Consider the following 23741-nt stretch of genomic DNA (forward strand, 5'->3'; position numbering starts at 1 on the left):
GCTCATCATCACATAGCTAGTAAACTGCAGACTCTAAGTCCCCTGCTCTTTCCAAAAAGAACACAGCTGCCTCCATGACTTAAAGTTTCCCTTCCACTAACTCCTTTACGTCCTCAAAGTAACTGCACCCTACACTGTATTCATACCTTGTACCACAAAAGACTGTTACAACGGTAAAATGAAATGATGTACTCAAAAGTGTTGGAAACCCTGGTGGCGTAGTAGTTAAGTGCTATGGCTGCTAACCAAAGGGACGGCAGTTCAAATCCGCCAGGCGCTCCTTGGAAACTCTGTGGGGCAGTGCTACTCTGTCCTGTAGGGTCCCTATGAGTCGGAATGGACTCAACTTGATGGCGCTGGGTTTGATTTGGTTGGTACTCAAAAGTGTTTAGTAAACTGAATGTTGCTGTATAAATGGAAGGTATTTTTATTGTAATCCCTCTGTTGTGACACTGACATTTCCAGGCTCCTTTTTTTTCCGATAAGGATTTCCTGGTACCTCGGCAGCACACTTTCAACTATTCATTACATGCCCTTAAAGTGGGGCTCAACTGCATCACATGGCAGACTAAGATGGAATAATAAAATAATGACAGCTCAAAGTCTATATTGCCACTGTTACTTATGGGATTACTGTGTTCTTGGCCCTGAATTAGGTGCTTATCATGCATTGTTTCATTTTATCCTCACAACAAGTGTATGAGGAGGGCACTAATATTTTTTACGTTTTATAGATAAGAGAATGAGGCGTAGAGACTCAGAACCTTGCTCCTGGTCTCATATGTAGTCCGTGACAGAGTCAGGAATCCAGCCAAGGCTTGCTCTAGAGCTCCAGCTCTTAAACACTCCACTGCCTTGCCTCCTGAGGCCTAGCTAAGGCTTCCAGGGAGGCACCGGGCTGGTCATTTATCCCCTTTTCCTGCATTCTGAGCAACGTGCCAACTCTTTAACTGTACTTTGTTCGTTTTTTAATTCTTCATTTACATTTTAAATTATAAAAGCAATGCACATTCACATTAAAAATATTAAAACCATGATGATGAGTATAAGGCAAACAGTATTGGTCCCCTCTCCGTAATTTTCCAGTCACACTGTGGACAAAACCACTGTCAACAGATTCTGTACATTCTTCCAAATATTTTCCATGTATATGTAAATACATACACACAAATTCTTAAAGTAAACAAGTGGGTTGTCTATTGTAGCTGGCTTTTTTAGTCAACAATATACCTTGGAGAGCTTTCCATAACAATACATAAAGGTTTACCTCATTCTTTTAAAAATATGCATACTATTCCATTGAATGGTTATACCATAATTTATTTTACTAGGCCCCTCTCAGTGAATATTTGGTTTATTTTTCCTGTTTTTAAAAATACTAGAAATAATACTGTAGTGAGCAATTTTGTACGTATATCTTATGCACCATGTATTTCCATAGGAAAAATTGAAAGAAGTAGAGTTGCTGAATTGAGGGGTATGTGCATTTTAAATTTTGATAGCAGGAAGACCCTCAATGAGATAAATTGATGCAGTGGCTGCAACAATGGGCTCAAACAGCAATGATTGTGAGGATGACGCAGGACTGGGCAATGTTTCGTTCTGTTGTACATAGGGTTGCTATGAGTCGGAACCAAATTGAGGGCACCTTAACAACATTGGCAAATTACCCTACAAAAAGTTTGTATAATAGTTCTTGTTACCCTGCATACCACCATTTCAAAATTTTGAGGTTTCTTTCAACTACAAACACTTATTGAGTGCCTTCTGGGTGCTTTAGACACTTCACTAGACTCAAGGATTTGAAATACATTCATTGTAGCTGGAGGAAGATTTGTTGGTGAATTACTTATTCCTTGGAGACTAACAGCTTTTACCCTTTTAGAAACTGCAAGCTGGTGAGGTATTTAGTTTCAATTTAGCTTAATGGAAGCCTATTAGTGAGTTTTAAAATAAGGACCAAGACAACTGAAATGGTAAACGAAATCTCCTGGGCCTCAGGGAGGAGGATGCAGTGTCTGTGGGTTTGCCTGCTTCAAAGAGCCCCTCTTTCCAGGAATAATTGTGTTTCAGCACTGAACTGTTTGGTGGAGATGTGAGCCGCTAAAGGCAGCTCTAGGGTGAGTGCTTCTTAGCAGACGAAGATCCACACAGATACTTGCGTGGCTGAGGACATAGCAGAGTCTATGAATGGGAATATAATGTTTCCAACAGCCATTTTATTGGACGCAAACTCATAGCCAGACACCATGGTTGGTGGTCTTAAGAGAAGGGAACAAGATGCTTGATTTATACCATTGAAGTCAGGTGATTTGGGAAAGAAATCTATGAAAATGGAGGAAGAGGGGAGAAGTTTTATGTGGTTCCATTGTTTGACCAGGGGGGCAGCCCCTCCTAAATCAGCTGCTGTGACCTGCCCAAGGCTCTGGGGGCATATTTGACAACCAGGAACACAGGCTCAATCTTCCTGCTTCCATGGCTCTTTCCTACATAAGTTTAGAGAGGATTATAAGTGGTCAAGTGTGGTTGTGGGAGGGAAAGAGGAGATGACATGGATACCGTGTTAGGGAGCTTGAGCTTCACCTCATGGCTGATAGGGAGTCCTTCAAGGCTTTAAATCAGGAGAGTGACATAATCAGATTTATATGTTAGAAAGAGCACTTATAGATAGTAAAAGTTTGAGTTCAAATCCTCATCACTTTTGGGCTGGTTGCTTGATCTCTCTATGCCTCAGTTTTCTCATTTGTAAGATAGGAATAATGATAGCTCCTACTTCACAGGGTAGTTGTAATAATTAAATGAGATGACTTACATAAATAGCTTAATAAATGACTGATACAGAGTAAGTGTTCAATAACAGAAAATGGTAATATTACAATTACTGGAGTAGAGAGAAACAGCGGTCAGGAAGATCAAATGTAGTTAGACAAGAGGGTGTAAATGGAGAGGATAGTTATGAAAGATATTAAAGAGACAGAATTGTTAGACTTTATAATGGTAACGGGAAGGTGAAGAAAAGTCAGGTATCTTTGATGACTCCCAGTTTTCAACCTGGGTGACTGAATGAATGTAGGTACCCTTGAGTAAAATGGGGAATATTGGAGGAAGTGGCAATTTGCAGTGGAAAAAAGAACACAAAGAGGTTGGTTTTTAAAATATTGAGTTTGAATATTCTGTCTTCAATTTGATCATGGGGTTCTGGGAAGTCTAAGTTACAGAAATAGATAGCCTCTTCTTCATAAGGTGGAAGGTGAGGACAAGAGCACCCAAAGAGAATGTGTAGAGTAGGAAGAGCAGAGGTTCAAGCATATAACCCTGGAGGTATATCAGCATTTAAGAGGTTGCTGAAGAAAAATGAGCCAGTAAAGGATATTGAGAAAGAGCCATTGGAGAGGTCAGTGACATGGAAATGAAGGAGGAGAAGTTTCAAGGAGGGAGGAAGCCCTCAGCAATGTCAGGCCCTATAAGAGAACTGAGAAGTGACCACTAGGCAGGCTGAGTTGTCACCAGTGACTTTTGTAAGATAGGTGAACTCCATCCAAGTTCTAGGCTCAGCGTTAGTGGTCCAATGATGGGTAAGGCAGTTCTGCCCTCAGGATACTCACACTGAGATCTGAAACAAGGAGAATAGAAAAATGTTCTGTGAAGGAATTCAAGTCGGGATATCTGCTTTCCCATTGACCACCAGTGTTAAGTTGGCTGCCATGGTGATCTGAGTGGGTTTCCTCTTCCTTCTTGACTCCTCAATAGGTATCCTTTCTTGGCCAAAATGAATGACCAGCCCAAGGGAAGAGGACCTTTTTTGGTCAAGAGTATAAGGACGGTGGGCCTCTCCAAGCTGCCTCCTATATGTACTGCGGTATTTTTTTTTCCATAATATTGTCACTTGTTATAGATTAAAACCCAGAGACAACAGAGTACCTATTTAAAGATGCATTTCATCCAAAATCTCACACCAGCCAATGCTTGTGGTAGTGATGGAAGGTGGAGGGGAACCTTGCTCAAATGAGGAAAGGAAGGGTAGAGGAAGGTAGGAGAAATATGGTAATATGACAGGAGGAGTTAGATAAGCCACCAGCAGAGGTTAGTTGGACAGAGTTTTGTTAGGCAGAGATAGAGGGAGCAAGATAGTGTTCCTGACAAGGAATGGTGCAGAGATGGGAAAGCACAGGGCAGACCCAGAAACTGTGAGTAGCCTCACTGAGCTGCATTTCAAAGTCCTACCACATGAGGGGTGGGATAGCAGGCTGGAATGGAGACTTGGGGCCAGATGATGAAATTCTGAGGTCCAGGAGAGGGAATTTGAACTTTCTTCTGTGGTTTGATGGCTTCTGGGAGGAACCATCAAAAGCTTTTCAGGAATTCAGGCTTGTCTGTCTCAGGCTTCTCCTTCTGGAAGACCAAGGGCCCAAACTGGCAGCCTGACATTCAATCTCTTTTGCCGTGGTTGTAAGTCAGGGCTGTAGCTGATTTCATTGGCCTGTTTTGCGTTTATTATAGTGTGGCTTTTACAGTGTGTTAATTGAAATATTTCCAACTGTCAAAAACAATTACACTCAAATTCCCTTGTCAGTTCTCTTATTGCCAGATAAATGTTTTACAGACATATTTACGGGGGCCAGTGGTAACTGGATCTCATTTTCTATTTAAGGCTGGCGGTTTGGGTTGGGATTGGCCCTCCAGTGCTCTGTTGTGGGCCAGAAATCTGTTGGACGTTGTGACATTGCCATCCTGTTACCTTAGGGATCAGAGGATCTTCAAATGAAAGCAACGTTCTGGCTCATGTGGCTTGGCATCAGTGAAGGATTCCTATCACTGAAACCTTGGAAACCTGGCAAAAATCTGAATTCTGCTGCCTGCCCTATTGGCAACAATCCAGCCCAAGCAGGGACATGCTTTTTTCTCCCCCTGGAATCCCTTTCCTTTCTTTCACCATCAAAGCCTCTCCCAGAGACCCTATCATGTAAGAGCTCTAAGAACCCATCTAGTCTAACTCTATCACTTTGCGTATGGGAAACCAAGGCCCAGAGACTTCCCCGAGAACAGTGAGAAGCACTGATCACACTTGTCTTTCTTTTTGGATCCTAAGCAAACTGGGATAGGGACCTCATCTTTCTTTGTTTTGGTCCCAATGTTTAGGCTAGTCTCTGACACAAAAATAGATTCTTGACAAATGTTTATCAAACTGAATTGAGCATGCTGCTCAGGGGAATTTTAGCATATTAGAACTGAAAGGTTATCATACCTAATCCTCTGCGTTTTATTGACTAGGAAACCGAGACTGAGGCAGGAAAACCACTTTGCCCAGGGTCAGGGTTACTGATGGGTTCTGAAGGCATTCATTCATTTATTCAATAAGTATTTTGAACATCTGCTATGTTCTTAACACTGTTCTGGAATCTGGACAAAATAGATAATAGAAAATAGCAGTGGACAAAATAGATAAAATACCTGCTCGTAAGGAGCTTAAATTCACCCCCAAACAAATGTTTATGAATATAATCTGCCCTCAGAATCCCCTAAATGCCTAATACAGAGATTAGCACTTAGAATATACTCCAAAAACTGTTTGTTGAACTAGCTGCAAGTAAGAAATGTCCAGTGCTAAGTTACCTGGTTGTTCTTTATGGGCCTCACTGATGCTAAAAGGGGGTTGCCTCAGATATAGGCCCTCCTAGGCTGGACCAAGAAGCACATGTTGTCACTGAGAAGACTATTTTTGGGACTTGGGAAAAATTAGTGTCCTTTGTCTGCAAGGCCCCTGGGCTGGAGCCTCCCCGTCATACCGTTTATGGTATTCCCACTGTGATTCACTTATCATGACTCACCTTCTGTTTCTGTTCCTTCTTCAGAGCATCAGTGTGGGCAGAGGAACCAGGAAGAAAGTAAGTGCTGAGATTACCACGGTCTCTCAAGAAATTGTTAAAAGCCGTTTTTTTTTCTGTAAAAAATATTACCTAAATATTTTTTAGAAAATTTGAACAAGTAAAAAGAAGAATGTTAAATTCACCATTAAGCCCACCACCCAGGGATAACCTCTTAACATTTGATGTTATAGCCTCCTGGATATTTTAATGTATATATTAAAAGTACATGTAGGTTTAAGGGGACTTCTAAGTCAATTGGCAAAATAATTCTATTATGAAAACATTCTGCATCCCACTTTGAAATGTGGCATCTGGGGTCTTAAATGCTAACAAGCGGCCATCTAAGATACATCAATTGGTCTTAACTCACCTGGAGCAAAGGAGAATGAAGAACACCAAGGTCACACAATAACTAAGAGCCCAAGAGACAGAAAGGGCCACATGAACCAGAGACCTACATCATCCTGAGACCAGAAGAACTAGTTGGTGCCCGGCCACAATCGATGACTGCCCTGACAGGGAGCACAACAGAGAACCCCTGAGGGAGCAAGAGATCAGTGGGATGCAGACCCCAAATTCTCATAAAAAGACCATACTTAATGGTCTGACTGAGACTAGAGGAATCCCGGCGGCCATGGTCCCCAGACCTTCTGTTGGCCCAGGACAGGAACCATCCCCGAAGACAACTCATCAGACATGAAAGGGACTGGACAGTGGGTGGGAGAGAGATGCTGATGAAGAGTGAGCTAATTATATCAGGTGGACACTTGAGATTGTATGGGCATCTCCTGTCTGGAGGGGGGATGGGAGGATAGAGAGAGAGGGAAGCTGGCAAAATTGTCACAAAAGGAGAGACTGGAAGGGCTGACTCATTAGGGGGAGAGCAAGTGGGAGTACGGAGTAAGATGTATGTAAACTTATATGTGACAGACTGACTTGATTTGTAAACGTTCACTTGAAGCTCAATAAAAGTTAATTAAAAAAATTGAAAAAAAAAGTACATGTATTTATGTTTAAATGGAATCAAACTGTGTGTATTATTTTATAACCTGCTTATAGCCAGTGTTAGATGTTTAGATGTTTCCTCTTTGTCACTAACTATAATAAATCCTCCAGCAAATACACATGCACCATATCCTTGGTTATGTTCATAATTAAAAACTCCTATAAATAGAAATTTGGGTCAGAGTGTAAACACTTATAAATATTTCCAAATTGCTCTTTAGCGAGGCTGTGCTAATTTATGGGTACATGTTTTTTCCTCGGCATTTCTCAAGCTAAGAGAACTGAAGAAAATATTCAAGCCTTGAGTTGCAATTTTGAAGGATTCTATGGGCAAAATATTGAATGATTCAGGAAGCGTCAAAAGAAAATGAAAAAAATATGCAGAGTCACTGTACCGAAAAGAATTGGTTGATGTTCATCTATTTCTGGAGGTAGCACATGATCAGGAACTGATGGTACTGAAGGAAGAAGTCCAAGCTGCACTGAAGGCATTGTCAATAAACAAGGCTCCAGGAATTGATGAATACTAGTTGAGATGTTTCAACAAACAGATGCAGCACTGGAGGTGCTCACTGGTCTATGCCAAGAAATTTGGAAGACAGCTACTTGGCCAACCTACTGAAAGAGATCCATATTTGTGCCCATTCCAAAGAAAGGTGATCCAACAGAATGTGAAAATTATAAAACAATGTCATTAATATTATACGCAAGTAAAATTTTGCTGACTATCATTCAAAAGTGGTTGCAGCAGTACGTTGACAGGGAACTGCAAGAAATTCAAGCTGGATTCAAAAGAGGCCTGGAGTGAGGGATATCATTGCTGATGTCAGGTGGACGTTGGCTGAAAGCAGAGAATACCAGAAAGATGTTTACCTGTGTTTTATTGACTATACAAAGGCATTCAACTGTGTGGATCATAACAAATTATAGATAACATTGTGAAGAACGGGAATTCCAGAACACTTAATTGTGCTCATGAGGAGATGGTATATAGACCAAGAGGCAGTAGTTCAAACAGAACAAGGGGATACTGCAGGGTTTAAAATCAGGAAAGGTGTGTGTCAGGGTTGTATCCTTTCACCATACTTATTCAGTTTATATGCTGAGCACATAATCCGAGAAGCTGGACTATATGAAGAAGAATGTGGAATCAGGATTGGTGGAAGACTGATTTAACAACCTGAGATATGCAGATGACAAACCTTGCTTGCTGCAAAGTGAAGAGGACTTGAAGCACTTACTGATGAAAATCAAAGACCACAGCCTTCAGTAAGGATTACACCTCAACATAAAGAAAACAAAAATCCTCACAACTGGACCAATAAGCAACATCATGATAAATGGAGAAAAGATTGAAGTTGTCAAGGATTTCACTTTACTTGGATCCACAATCAACACCCATGGAAGCAGCAGTCAAGAAATCAAACAACATATTGCATTGGGCAAATCTGCTGCAAAAGACCCCTTTAAAGTGTTGAAAAGCAAAGATGTCACTTTGAGGACTAAAGTGTGCCTGACCCAAGCCATGATATTTTTAATCACCTCATGTGCGTATGAAAGCTGGACGATGAATAAGGAAGACTGAAGAAGAATTGATGCCTTTGAATTATGGTGTTGGCAAAGAATATTGAACATACCATGGACTGCCAGAAGAATGAACAAACCTGTCTTGGAAGAAGTACAGCCAGAGTGCTCCTTGGAAGCGGGGATGGTGAGACTTCATCTCAGGTACTTTGGACATGTTATCAGGAGAACCAGTCCCTGGAGAAGGACATCATACTTGGTAAGGTAGAGGGTCAGTGAAAAAGAGAAAGACCCTTCACATGATGGATTGACACAGTGGCTGCAACGATGGGCTCAAACATAGCAACGATTGCCAGGATGGCACAGGACCGGGTGATGTGTTGTTCTGTTGTGCATTGGGTCACTATGAGTTGGAACCAACCTGACAGCACCTAACAATGACATTTTTCTGTCACCAACACTGGATGTTAATTTTGTTTGGTTGTTTGTGTCTGTTTTTAAGTTTTCCAGTGAAAAATTGCATTGATGTATTTAGCATATCTTTGATTATTAGTAGGGGGAACGTTTTTTAATATGTCATGGGCCACTTTGGCAATGTCTTTAACATCTGTCAGGGAATGGGAAAACTTCTGGTCCTTGCTTTTTTGCTCCAAAGACCTGATGGGACTATGAAGCTTAAAATCACTAAGTTTAAGAAAGTTTTGTTTTAAGAATAACTTTAAGGTAACAATTTGGAAGATAAAATATAGAGTTGAAGTAACTTAAAGAGTAGCTTGGCATCCTTTCTTGACGTCTACGCCACTTTGTATAAAACCCTGCCTTTGGCAGCTGGTCCTGGACATTAGTTCCCAGGATATATGAGAGGCAATAGGGAAGAGCAAGTTCTCCTGGTCCGACAACTGAGGCCAAAGGCCCACCACAATATTCCGGGACTGAGGTGGCCATGATATTCCAGGCAATCAGAACTCTGGCCTGAGCAGTTCCCTTGGACTCTTCCATGAGTGGTCTGGTGTGCATTTTGTATACTCTGTAAGGGTATACAAAATCCTTTGGGAGGATTTGTGGATCAAGGATCCTCCTGTAGCACTGCTTGCTTGTCCAAGTAGGATCAGACACTCCAGACCTTCAGTAAGGTTTTTGTGTAGGATGAAGATTCGGGGACTGATGTGGGAGAAGGAACAGATGAATGGTCACAGTCCAAAGCCACAGTCAGACCACCTGACCAGCTGGAGTTGACTGATGCAGTAAGTGAGCAACATCCTGCCCTTGCTCCTTCCACCTACTCCCACTTCAGAGCTGTGTTCTTCCATTGTACTGATTAGGAGACCTCACAGAACCCAGGTGTGAGATGCCTGTGGACATCCTGGGTAGGGGTAGGATCTTCCCAAGCCTCAAAAGGGCTTGTTTGGGGGGCGGGGGGATTCCACATATGACCTTTGGTATTTCTGTCCCATAGGAACTAAAGGAGGAGTTCACTCGGATTCTGACAGCCAACAACCCACATGCACCCCAGAACATCGTCAGGTACAGCTTCAAAGTAAGTCACGCCCTCCTTGGCGGGGGCCTGTAGATGCTGCTTGGCTTGGAGGTGACTTGCCACGTTGCAAAAACCTCTCAGCTATTTGATAGGAGACTACCTTTAAACTGAGGTCCCTGGCTGGGACCCTGGGATTTTACATGGAGTTTTCCAGAGATTTCTGAAATTTCTTTATGAATCTCCCTTGCAGTCTTGCAAATTGTAATGTCTTAAGTGCCTTGCAGAGCCCACTCTTTTCAGGAACCCTCATATGAATCATTTGGTTAAAAAATCTTATCAAATCTGTATAAAATGTTTTCACTAACATCAACTTTTGAGTCTTCAGAATCTGGTTTTCCTTCAGCCAGACACCTGGGTGGAGTACAAACTCCCCTCTGGACACCCACATTGCACCTTGGGTGGAAGCCCCAGAAAACTCCATTCTCAGCATCTCCTTATGTCACAGCCAGTCAGGCAGGTGACCCTATCAGGGCCTTTCTTTGGTACACGTGGCGTGGATAAGTTCTCACTTGGTAGACACATATGTGGCACATCTTTAAGGGGGATAACGCTGTTTTTGGACACAGCAAGATCAGCCCCTGTGGGTACTGACTAAAGAGAACCTCAGAGTACATTTTGAGCTAAAGTGGGAGTCACACATATGTTTTTAATTTCATTATTTTAAGACACATTCGTTCTGTGCTTATTATGTACCAGTGTCAGGTCCTACATTAGTGCTCTTATGTAGGATACCTCATTAAATCCTAACAATTCTTTGATATAAGAGCTATTATTATCTGAATTTTATTGCAACTGAGGCTCAATTAGATGAAATAAATTACAAAAGTCACACAGCCAGGATTCAAAGCAAGATTTGGACAAGTTTGTCTGACTCCAAAGCAATATTACAGTACTTATTTAAAAAAATGATAAAGCAAAAACTTTAAATACGTATATAATTATATAATAAAGATATATAGTACAAATCCATGATACAAATTTCAGAAGATTCAAAACAGCATGAAAATTAAAGCCCCCTCGCTCCCCCGTCCCCTTCCTTAGAGACAACCACTGTTAACAGTTTATTTTTTTTTTAAACAGCTTTATTGAGATAGGAAACCCTGGTGGCATAGTGGTTAAGAGCTACAGCTGCTAACCAAGAGGTTGGCAGTTCGAATCTACCAGGTGCTCCTTGGAAACTCCGTCCTATAGGGTCGCTATGAGTCGGAATCAACTTGACGGAATCAGTCAACTTTTTTGGTTTTATTGAAATAAAATTTATATACAATACAATTCACTTGTTTAAAGTGTACATTTCAACCATCACCACAATCAATTTTAGAACTATTTTCATTATTCCTCAAGGAAACCCTGCACCTCTTAGTTGTCACCCCCAACCCTCCCATGCCCCAGCTCTAGGCAACTACTCATCTACTTTCTGTCCATAGATTTGCCTACCCTACAAGGAGCCCTGCTGGCATAATGGTTAAGCTCTCAGCTGCTAACCGAAAGCCACCAATGGCTCTGTAGAAGAAAAGACCTGGAAATCTGCTCCTGTAAAGATTACAGCCTGGGAAACCCTATGGGGAAGTTCTACTCTGCCCTATAGAGTCTCTATAAGTCTGAATTAACTGGACGGTACACAGCAACAACAACAGACATTTCATATAAATGGAATCATGCAACATGTGGTCTTTAGTGTCTGGCTTCTTTCACTTAGTATGATGTTTTTAAGGTTTGCCCACATTGTAGCATATATCAGGACTTCATTTCTTTTTATTGCCAAATAATGTTCCGTTGTATGAATATACCACATTTTATTTATTGATTCATCTGTTAATGGACATTTAGGTTGTTTCTACTTTTTGGCTATTATGAATAATGTTACTGCGAATATTCCTGTACAATAACATTTTCTCAAATAATCTGTTTCTGTTTAATATTGAGTAGTCAATCATTCTATAAAGAGGTTGGGACAAATCAAGATGTGTTTCTTAAAAAATGCTCAATGTCATAGTCATTAAGAAAATGCGAATAAAAACCACAATGAGATACCACTTCACATACACTAAGATGGTTATGATTTAAGAAAAAAAAACCAGAAAACAGCAGTATTGGCAAAGATGTGGAGAAATTGGAACCCTCATCAATTACTTGTGGGATGGTACAACCGCTATGGAAAACAGTATGGTGGTTCCTCAAAAAGTTAAACATAGAACTACCCTATGATCCAGCAATTTCACTCCTAGGTATACATCTGAAAGAAAGCAGGCACTCAAAACATAGAAATGTACATCAGTGTTCACTGCAGCATTATCTGCAGTAGCCAAAATGTAGAAACAAGTCAAATGTCCATCAATAGATGAACAGAAAAATAAAATAGGATACATACATACGATAGAATATTATTCAGCCATAAAGAAAAATGAAGTTCTAATACATGTTATGACATGGTGAACTTTGAAAACATGGTGAGGGAAATAAGTCAGACACAAAAGGACAAGATCGTATGATCGCACTTATGTGAAATATACAAAATGGCCAAATGCATAGAGACTAAGGTTTAGTAGTGGCAACCGGGGTGGTTAAGAGGGGGAAATGGGAGGTATTACTTAAGGGGTACTGAGTGTCTGTTCAGGGTGATGAAAAATTTTGAAAATAGAGAGTGGCGATGGTTGCACAACATGGAGAATTTAATTGTGTAACATCACTGAATTGTACAAATAAAAGTTGTTGGAATGGCAAATGTGTTGTTATACACCAAATGTGTTACATATTCACCAAAATTTTTTTCAAAATACATGTGTTTCTTGAGAGGTGTCACTCATGAGTTGTGCTCATGGCCTCCCTTGGGCAGCCTGTAAAGGCGCAGAGGGAAGCTGAATTGCCTTCCCTGAGATTATGCTAGAGAGTGGTGCACTCTATGGGCTCCTGTCCTTCTGACATCTGAAAGAGGGCCTTTCTAGGACTCAGTGTGTTGGCCATGGAATGCTACAGAGAGAAGAAAAACATTGCCTTATCGTTAGCAATGCCCTCGTCTTGCCCCTGGGAATCCCACTTATTAGAAAAGATTCCCATGAGCCAACTGCCAGCTGGGTAGCACTAGCCTTCCAGGAAGGCTCATATTATCCAAGCTGCCACCCCTACCTGGAGTCCTCTCACAGAGATGGTGCCCGTCTTGTTGGTCCTTTGCTGGAATCCAAGGGCTTTAGATCTCTGAAGCTACTACTTTCCCTTAAAGTGCTGGAGTAGGGAGACAGATGTTTCTGGTCCAGGCGTGCCTTCCCTCCTTACACAGAAGAAATGGAATCTGATTCCATCCTGAACTGAAGAGGAAGGTCCCAGTCAATTGTTGGGGACAAGATGAAGGCAAAAATCTCAAATGACAGGTATATGAATAATTTATTCTGATGGGAACCTCCATCATCATAATAATAGTTACTAATTTTATTGAGCACTTATTATGTGTCAGGCACTGTGTTAAAATATTGTTTTCATGATTTTCAATACTTACAACTTTCATTATTTTCAATGCTTACAATATCTAATACCCCAAAATGAGATATTATTATCCTCATTTAAAGATGGTAAAATTAGGGTTCAGAGTGGTTAAACCCAAGGTCATAGAAATAATAAGGGACGGAATCAGGATTTGAACCCAACTTTGCCCAGCTCCAAAGGCCATGCTCTTAACTATTGCACCGTCCAACCTCTTCATCCATCTGAGCTACTGACTTTCTAAGGCAGAGCTTCCCAACCTGTGTGCAGAGATAGTGATCCTTTCTGCTCTCCACGGACATGTGGGTCTGGGACAGCTGGAGCCCATGGGCTGGCTGCCTCTGGCCAGGGGTTTACCCTAGTGTGCCATACAAATGTAATTATTTGCTATATGTGCCATGACTTGAAAAAGGTTGAGCAGTACTTTTTTAGAAGAAGGAAGAGACCCTTGGTCTAAAAGTCAACTTTAGTGGTTATTTGGGTGCTGACCAATGAGGAGGTAGTCTAGAGGAACCAGATTATAGACGCTGTGAAAAGGCGGGATCATGTCTTCTTGGCTCAGATTTATATACCAGGCACCTATAAATACTTGGCATATTGTGGCTGTCCAAAAAATACTTGTTGAAGAGTTGCCTGGGCTTTAAGCCTAGCCCTGCTTCTCACTGTGCCATGACCTAGACAAGTGCTAAAATCCTCTCTGGATCTCTATGATCCTCTTCTGTAGATCAGGAGATTTGGTTGTTTCTGAGGGTTTTTCCAGCTCTGGCATCCACTAAATAGAGTGGAGAGAGGACCATGCCAGGTGTATTTTACGACTCTGTCTGACCTTTCCAGTGGTCTGTGATGAGACAGGTGAGCTTGGATATGTCAGCATGGATGTAGGAGACAGGCACCTGGGTGGATAAAAGGTAAGCTCAGAGCTGCTCAAGGTTGGAAGGGGAAGGTATTTTAAAATAAGTATTTGATGAGAACTTAAAAAAAAGTTGATTTCATTTGCTTCCTTTTCTTTAAACTGGAATGCAGTGGAAACTTCATTTTAACTAAGGATATGGTGAGTTAGATTCCTATGGACAGAGGTGGACCGTCTTTGGCCTTCGAAAATGAAACCCACCCCCTCAAAAAAACTATTGCTGTCGATTCTGACTCATAACGACCCTATAGAAGGCAGACTAAATTCTGATTCCAGTCAGAATTTCAGACCTCTGGTCTGACTGCACTGGGTTTTTTTGGGTTGGGTCTGACTCAGGCTTTCTTCTTAGGAAGGCACATATAAGCTTATTGGCTTTGTGAACCAACTGGCAGTTCACTTCAGCCAAGTCGGAAACCTGATCCCCAAAGACTCGGATGAAGGACGACGGCAGCACTACCGTGATGAGTTAACGGCAGGTAGGACTCCAGGCTAGCCTGAGGCTGCAGCCGTGAATCCAGCCCCTTGCTCACTCTAGAGAGTAGAATCCCAGGCCAGAACTTTGCAGAACCTCTACTTACATAAAGTCCAATATTGCTGACTGTCCTGGATTGGTCCAGGAATTAATCCAGCCTCTCAGATTCCTCATGAAGGCCCCTCTCCATGAAGCTTAGCTCAAGGAGAACCTAGGGGCAGGGAGAGTCTGAAAGGCAGAAAGCAAGAAGGCCCACCTTACCAAGGGTTGTGGTAGGGGGCTTGGACTTCAGGCTCATCAGCTCCATCTTACCAAGGTTCTCAAGAGTCTGCCAAGGTGGTGCGTTCAGACGCAGAAATGCTCGAAGAAGAAGAAGAGCCCAAGGAAGCAGAAACTGAAGCTGGGAGTCAAACAGATATGCCCACAGCTGAGGTGCAGTATAAAGTTGCTTTCCATCACTTCCCTTCCAGCTCAAGCTGTGACTAGGGGGAGGGAGATAAAGGTGAGAAGTTAGAGGCTGCAGGTGGTAATGCATTTCCCTCTCCCACCTCCCTCCTAGCCCAAGATAGGACTTCCCTCAACTCCCAGTTCCCTACCACCTCCCTCTCACAGCTGAGTCTTGGTCTCCTGAGTCTTTTTTTCCCCCCAGGCAGCTGAAAAAGTGGCTGAAGAATTGATGACTCCTATGCAGCCCAAGGAGCGGAAGCTCACCAACCAGTTTAACTTCAGTGAGAGGGCCTCACAGACCTTCAACAATCCTCTCCGGGTAGAGCAGCCCCTACCCCAGCCCCTTTACCTTGCAGCTCTGCACTGAACATGCCAGGGAAGAAGCAGACATGACCCCAGCCCTAGCAGCCCTCAGCCTGGCAAGGGTAGAAACCACCGTTTAGCTCTCCAAGGAGAGCTGGGAGCATGTGTTCAGATCCCTGTGAGCCATCTATGAAGATGTTCAGAAGGAGTCATAAGGGTCCCCAAAACCCTACTGAGAGACTGAAACATGAAATGGGATTTGAGGAGGGGGTAGAAATCAGGACCTGGGGAGGAAAGGGGAGGCCTCAATGTGCTGGGGAGGGGGGTTGGGAGCCAGATTGAATGGAGTTGAAGGTGTTTGTGGTAGACTAGCTGGAAAGGGCTAGAAAAGTTCCCCGGCTCCTAAGCATGGAGGACCCTGAGTACCAGGCCAAGGAGCCTCTCAGGATTTCAGGTGGGAGACTGACATATGTAAGGGCAGTACCATACAGAAAAGATCTGCAGATGGAGGGCAGAGGTTTGCTGGGTGGGTTTTGGCATCTCCTCATCTCCTGTATGGCCCCTGTGCTGCTATTTTGTGATCTGGGTGATACACAACAGGGAGGAGCTCATTTCCGCAGTGGAGCCAGGGACTCCAGTTTTAGTAAGAAGCCTTCTTAGGGTGAGGGACATTAGCACAATGAATATGGGCTGACCTCTGTGCTCTGTGTCTGGAGGCTGGCTACCTGCTTGGCTTCCTGCAGATCTGTCCGTGCTCTACCTGGAATTTATCTTTGTTGAAACTGACACAATCAGGCTTCACTGCCCGTACTTTCTAGATTGGGCTTCTTCTGAAGAAAGCCTGAATGGAAAAAAAAAAAATGTTTGCTTAATATATATTTGGTCCTTTGCCCAGGCCCTTCTTTACTTCCCCTACTCTGTGTCCCATTCCACCCCCTCAGCTCCAACCAAAATGTTTTTCCAAAGGATATACTATTGGGTTAAGTGAGAAGTTAAGAGCTTTCTTTGGTTTTTCTCTTGTCATTTTTATTTAGGATCGAGAATGTCAGATGGAGCCTCCCCCAAGGACAAACTTCTCAGCCACAGCCAATCAGGTAAGACCCTGGGCCAGCCTGAAACCCATCACGGCACCTCACCCCCATGGATCCTTGTCTCGATCAGCAGGAAGAGAGACTGATCATGAACTCCTCTGGCAGTCTGCCCTCCACATCCATCCACCTCCCTTATTGTTTCCCCGAGTATCCAGGCTCTGACATCAGGCACAGGAAACAGTATGTCCCCAACCAGTGAGCTCTGGACCAGCCCCTTTCTCTCAGGGCAAGGCTGTGCAAGCTGGAAACAGGCACGGCTTCTAGAGCTTTCCCCGAGACCAGAGGAGAATGTTTGTTCTCATAGACTGTCTGTGTGGCTGACACGGATTGTTAGCACTCTGACCCTGCCCTTCCTGCAGCCTGCAGTGTTGTTATAGATCCTCCTTCTTCCCTTTCCAGTCCTCTTGGATAGCCACGCTGGTTTTGGCAGGATATGGTGTCGGGAGACCTAACCTCAGGCCCCGACTCTGGCATTCATACTGTAAGATCCTGGGAAAACTACGTCACCCTCAAAGCCTTAGTTTCCTTCTCTGTCAAGTGAAGATGGCAACCTGCCTTGTAGAATGGTTGGGGGACTCTGAATGAAATAACAAATGTCGAAGCACTTTGTGGTGTGGAGTAATTGGCCTGTGGGTGAATTATTAAATGTAAGGTATGCCTGTCTGGCCTCCAGGTGGCAGTGAGTGCCCAGCTCTGGGAAGCACACAGTGTGATCTGGGGCATTTGTTCAGCCCCAGATCCTTGCTGCTTCCCTTGCTACTACCTTTTAGTCTTCTTTTGCTGTCAGATCCAATTAGCAGAGGTTCCCTTCCCTTCTGATGATCTCTTCTTTGTGCTGAGAGGGTGTGGTCACTGCTGTAGACAGCCAATCTGAGCCAGCATTTTTATCGCATCTCCATGAGGGGAGATTTTTTTTTTTTTTAGTTCCTGATTCAGAGTCTTATAAATCACCAACAAAAATAAGACCTAGCCTAATGTTTGCCCATTTTACTCCCTGGTGGGTGTTACAGGCCAAAATGATGCTTATTTCCATTTGGCAACCCAGCCCTTGGGCTGCAGAGTGGATAAGCCCAGCCCAGAGGTGCCCTGAGAGCTCCTTTATTCCTATCCTAGCGCTGATGGTTAGCAGGAAAGACAAACATTGAATGCATAATTACAAGGGACCAAGTAGAGGATGCTTTGGAGGCATTTGACAGGGGTTAGCATGGTTGATTGCCCAAGCCCAAAAGCTGAAGAGGAGCTGGGTGGTAAAGATTGTACCTGGGATGATCCTTCTCACCTTGCCCTTGCCTAGTGGGAGATATATGATGCCTACATGGAGGAGCTTGAGAAGCAGGAAAAGACCAAAGAGAAGGAGAAGACAAAGACACCAGTGGCTAAAAAAATGGGGAAGATGGCCATGAGGAAGCTGACATCTATGGAGTCCCAGGTTTGGTGAGGGTTCCCATGGTCCTGTCACAGAGAATGTTTGAGAGGGTCCTTGATCCCTGGATAGACAGGAGCCTGGCTATCTGGGAGAGCTTCAGACACTTAAAAAGGGGGCTTACATTGAAGTATGGATTTTAATAGTCCTTTCCTTGTGGGAAAATGTGAAGAAAGCTACAACTTTCTCTGGCATTCCACACCTCCCCCCAATTTGATATAGGTCTGGAGCCTAGCAGAGACTCAGGATTATTTGGCTGAGGGGCAACAGAAGACATGAACCTTATTTAAAGGCCTGTATGCCTCCCAGAATATCTAGGGAGTCTTCCCAGGGTGGGTGTGGTATGTGAGGATAAGGCACCACCTCCTTGGGGTGAGGGCTCATGAGGCTTGGGATGATAAGATACTCTTTAACCTTCAGTCCTTGGGTTTATTTGTGCCAATACTTTAGGTGAGTCTGCAGGTCCAGAATCCAGGTCAGAGATGATCACAGATACCAGCAAGCCTAGGCTAATATATGTGGCCAACATTGGCTGGGTTTACCATGAGGAGGCAAAGGATGGTTACTATACAGGTGATGATTGAAGGGCTTACTCTCTAGCATCGGTATGGGGATCACCATGGTAGTTACAGTGATGTATCACTGCAGGGAGGGTCACCACAGGAAGATACTGAGGGGGCCAGAGTCTCAGTATGGAGATCAGGATGGGGTAGGAGGGATGAGGTCCACAGGAAGCTGAGGGCTGGGTTCAGCACCTTGGAGAGTTCCCACATAGGCTCTCTGGGAAGTGGTCCTGCTCCACCCCAGTATGGAAGCCACGTCAGGGAAAAGTTCCGCTTCCTTTGTCTGAAGTTCCCATCGAGTCAATTCTGACTCATAGTGACCCTATAAGACAGGGTAGAACTGCCCTATAGGGTTTTCAAGGCTGTAATCTGTACAGAAGCAGACTGCCACATCTCTCTCCGGCTGAACGGCTGGTGGGTTCAAACCACTGACCTTGTGGTTATCAGCCAAGCACTTAACCACTACACCATGTACCCATTTCCACTCAAATGCCTGTTCCATGACTTTGATAGTGTTACATTTCAGGGGAAGTTTGAGGGTTCCCTGCCTTGGCTTAATAGGAACTGCCCCAATTCAGTTTCATTCTATCACAGACCAAGTACCCAGAAATCATGGCCCATGCTGGTTGCTTGAACCCTGAGGTGAAAGATGGAGCGCTGACCTGAAGCTTTCCCTACCCAGACCCTTGGCTTTTTGAGGCTAGGTTCTTCAGAAGGGCTACTGGCCTGGGTCAGGATTCACATGATTAGCTGTTAAAGGTTTGGCTATGGGCTCTGTGCTGGGACCATGGTTGAAGAGGTCCCAATTGCAGTCACCAAGACCTAGAGACCAGAATAAAAATCCCTGTGGCTGAGGCTGAAAACAGGTCAGTTTTCCCAAGAAGCTTTAAGAAACATTAATTCATTGCCAAAACCAGTATAATGAAGAGGCAAATAAAAAGTTAATGAAAGCTGTTGAACCACCCCTGGAGGAGCAGAAAATTTAATTTTTAAGCACAATGTGAATATATACTCTACAAAGGTGTTTGTTAAAACCATGCTTTGAAAATATAGCTAATTAAGTAGCCTAATTGGATCAGTTAGATGTTGATGTGTATGGTTGTACTATGTTAAATTGTCTTGGTAGTGTTACAGAGAATAAGCATTCAGTTGTTTTTTTTATGGTCTGTTTATGTGGCTGTCTTGAAAATCAATAAATTCTTACTGTATGTTCCAGATGGATTGAAAAAAAAAAAAAAGGTCTAAGCCCCGCCAGAGCTGGTGTCTAACACCCTCAGGGAGAAGGTACTACCCCTTCCATCACATCTGGGTTCCTCCAGCTCGATGACACAGGAGGCTGTGATGCAGGCAGATTCCAGTCCTCTGGACTGAGAAGCTGCAGTGAAGGCAGGACACTGGGGTATATAACATACACACACCTCAGTGAGTGCCTTGGTGTACAACCTCTTCCCAAGGGAATGCAGCTCTAATGGGGAATCCTAGTACTGAGCCAGGCTGTCTGTGGAATAGAGTGCAAAGGCAGTCAACTTTGCCCAGGCCCAGCATGTGAGCAGAGTGACACAGTTTCCTTTGAGACCTGAGTCTGACTAGGTTGCTATAAAACTCAAATGTGTGGAAGGGGAGAAAACAATAAATTCATGATACCCTGTAGGAAGTTCTCCAATGGTAGACCTCAAACTTCTGTCTCATTGATAATTTGGGTGAATGCAGAGAAGTGAATGCAAGCTTGTCTGATTTGAAAGATTAGGACAGGACTGAGGGAAAGGTTCAAAGACCACAAGTTCATTCCAAACCAAAAGAGAGATGTGGCTGTTCAAGGAGCATAGAATCCAGAACATGGGAGATCACCATCCGCCATATCCTGTCCTGCCCAGAGCACATCTGGAGCACTGAGGCTTCCACAACCAGGAGAGGGTGGCCAGACTGCAGAGGGACTAGCTCTCGTATATGGGGCTGAGAGCATGGGTCCTGGAATCCACAGACCTGGTTTCCATCCTAGCTTTGCCCTTATTGGCTGGGTGACATTGGACAAGTTTCTTAATTTCTCTGAAACCTCAGTTTCCTCATCCTAATGATACCTAGTTTGAAAAACTGTTGTGAGAATCTGATATAATGAATAGACATTCCCTAACACAGTATCTTCTTGATACTCATCAATAAGTAGTGGCTTTTTTTAAAATTGTTATTAATATTCCAGATGGTAACCTTGGGCAAGTTATTTAACTTCTCTGAGTCTTGGAGTCCTCATGATAAATTGGGGATGGATAATGGCCCCTGCCTCATAGGGTTGTTGTGAGGATTAAGTGTATTTAATCCAATGCCTGGTGGTGATGATGTCAGAGGAAAGATACTGACCAGTGTGGTGGAAGCCTATAAAATCACATCTGGGGAACCACCCTTTGAGAATGGTTCAAACTGACTCCAAGTTTATCTTAGGAAACTGGCTAATGAAGACATTCACTGGAGTCTTAAAATCATAGTCCCAGAATTCATCTGGTTCCAACAATTTCCCCCACTTCCTGACTCAGAGCAGGAACCCTCTCCCCTTGGCAGCTTCCTGCAAAATTGACTCCTCCATGTCAGGCAGTGTCTTCTGTGGTCAGACAGTCTGGTAGCTGAAACCTTCTCCCCTGGAGAGGTAGGTGCTGTCCTCTGGCCACAGGGACTGTGTACCTAGGGCCAGCTATGCCAGCGCAGACCCCTTGTGCCGCTTGTGATGTATGGGTTCCCAGAAGGGGGTGGTGAGGTGAGCTAGACCTTGAGGCGTGGAGGGATACCTTTACAGAACTATCTGAGGTGGGTGGTGTCAAAGGGGCATTACTGAACTAGTTGCAAGTCTGGGCTGTGCCTCAGGGCATATGACCTTGCCAAGGGCTGGCTTATGAGGACCTCTGGCCTCTGTATCCCCACAGAGTGATGACATCACCAAAGTGACCCAAGCTGCTAAAATTGTGGAGCGCATGGTCAACCAGAACACATATGATGACGTTGCTCAAGGTAAGATATAAAGTGCCAAGTGCCAGGAACCACAATTATTGACTGTACTTTTTAAAAAATCCCTCATAAAAAGTTGGTATTTGAGTGTCCCGTGCCAGGTTTTGTAGGTGCAAGGGGAGAAAAACTAACCCCTCCCTCCTCAGGATGTCACTGGGGAGACAAGACTTATGCAAGTCAACCATGAACAATGGCATTAAAAAAAGTGGGTATAGTGATGAGATCTTAAAATGGTGCAGCAAAACACACCTACACATTTGTTACCCAATGTGATCTTCCCAACAATCCTGGGAGGCAGGCAAAATAGTGTATTACTCCTACTTTACACAGGAAGAAGGTAGGGCCGAGGCCACCTGGCTAGTGAATTGCAGAGAGGACCCAAATCTAGGTCTTGAAGTTTGTAACCCTGTGCCCTGTCCTCTACTCAGTGTGGCTTGTAGATGATATTCATGCTAGAATGTACCAGATAGATGGAAGATGCTCTGGGGATCCTCCAGAAGGGAAGATGGGAAAGGAGGGGTAGGTGGGAACAGCAGGAACAGTCAAGGAGCAGTCAAGTCAGGGAGGCCTGAGCTGGATACTGAAGGATAGGCAGTGTTTGAGTGGGTGGAGAGCAGAGGGAGGGTGTCCTGGCCAGGGAACAGCATGAACAGTGATTTGGTGGTAGAAATGAATAGGAATGGACTGTGGGACTCAATGACCCAAACAGGAATTTTTTTGGGAAGTGGTGAGAGTTAAGGCTAGAGAGGTGGTTCCAGTCAGCTTATGAATGGCCTTAAATGCTATGTGGAGAATCTGAGCTGTCTCTGAAGAGAGTTCAGGGACACTGAAGCCTTCCAGGTAGGGATACAGCCCAATGAGAGCAGGCCTGGAGGAGGATGTGACTGGGCAGAATGCAGAGACAGAGACGGAAGTGAGGTTCAGGTGTGGGGTAGAGTGAACCTCCCCACACCTCACCCAGCCTGCATCCTAGGGGAGGGAGAAAAGGGAGCCGTTAAACAAGTGCTAACATTCACTGGGAATGTCCTAGGTGCCAGGCATCCTGTGATGTAATTTACATATATTATTTTATTTTATCCTCACTGTAAAGTGGATACCATTATTATCCCCATTTTATACATTAAAAACAGGCTGGAATGTTGCCACTTGTTTAGAATCACAGCTAGCATAAATGGTGGAATTAGGGCTCGAACCCAAGCCCCTTGGATCCATAGCCTAAGCACTTCAGCACTATGGTTATACAGCCACCAAGCTGGAAGACACATTTCAAATAAACACACTCAATAGGTCTATCCTGGTGATTAATTAGTGATGAGGTAAAGAAAGAGAATGATTCAGAAACGCTTAAGTCCTGGGGGCTGGGAAATTCTAGTGTCTCGCACAGAACCAGGGAAACGGAATCCTTCCCATGGCACAAACAGCACGTTCCCAAGTGGCTTGTATGTCCCTAAGAGGTTGCGTATTTCTCTGGAGCAGCTGCATCCCCAGAGCTGGCAGCCCCTCGCCGCTGGCTGATCTCCGTAGCTGACGGCCTAGGGCTCTTCTTGGTTACTCGATGCTCATTGCTTACCCATGGGACATAGAAATCCGGGCTGCCAAGACCAGCAGCTGAAACAAGCCCCCTCGTTATCATTCAGGCTGGAAAACGACCTTGAGTGCTTTTCAAAGCTGTCAAAGTACACAGCAGCTGTGAATGAATTTGTCACTCACACAGCTTGGCTTCCTGAAACCCAGCCTCTGTAACCAGCCCACCAAAGGGCTGCAAACCTGATTAATATCCATGCAGAAATTGGCTTTGGTGAACCATTTTCATTTATAAGAACACACAGTCACATAAAAATGCATTGAACTTTGATTTTCTTAATTGCGTGCTCTTTTCCCTTTGGGAAAGTGTAACCATGAAGGAGAAGTGAAAATAGAGAAGTGTTACCAATTAATCTCCTCTCTGAAATGAGGTATTTTCAAACATAGCCCAAGCTCAGGGATCTCTGATGTGATCAAGGCTCATGCCTCTCTGACCACTCTAATCTTTCTTGTTCTGAGATGTTTTTGAGGTTGAATGTAGTCCCCAACTTCAAGGTGTGGGGCATCACAAGAGAGGCTGGAGCAGTACCGAGCATGTCACTGA

The 23741-nt window shown here is 43.9% G+C and overlaps 1 protein-coding gene across 7 annotated transcripts in view; it reads left to right on the top strand.

Annotated features, from left to right (window-relative positions):
* Positions 1-23741, top strand: part of DNAI1 (dynein axonemal intermediate chain 1) — a 69162-nt gene that overhangs the window by 25193 nt on the left and 20228 nt on the right. For 6 of the 7 annotated variants that reach the window (XR_007518692.1, XM_049896222.1, XM_049896223.1 and 3 more), the window contains exons 2-10: positions 5853-5885; positions 9542-9640; positions 9853-9933; positions 14670-14796; positions 15109-15224; positions 15442-15558; positions 16577-16636; positions 17928-18062; positions 21532-21616. Coding sequence is in view for 6 of the 7 variants with exons in the window: in XM_049896222.1 (XP_049752179.1) it covers positions 5853-5885; positions 9542-9640; positions 9853-9933; positions 14670-14796; positions 15109-15224; positions 15442-15558; positions 16577-16636; positions 17928-18062; positions 21532-21616 (853 nt within the window). In the remaining variant the exon portion in view is untranslated. The remainder of the gene's footprint in view (positions 1-5852; positions 5886-9541; positions 9641-9852; positions 9934-14669; positions 14797-15108; positions 15225-15441; positions 15559-16576; positions 16637-17927; positions 18063-21531; positions 21617-23741) is intronic. The other variant, XM_049896225.1, reaches the window with a different exon arrangement.

This window comes from Elephas maximus, chromosome 9 (assembly GCF_024166365.1).
Source record: "Elephas maximus indicus isolate mEleMax1 chromosome 9, mEleMax1 primary haplotype, whole genome shotgun sequence".
Classification (NCBI taxonomy): Eukaryota; Metazoa; Chordata; class Mammalia; order Proboscidea; family Elephantidae; genus Elephas; species Elephas maximus.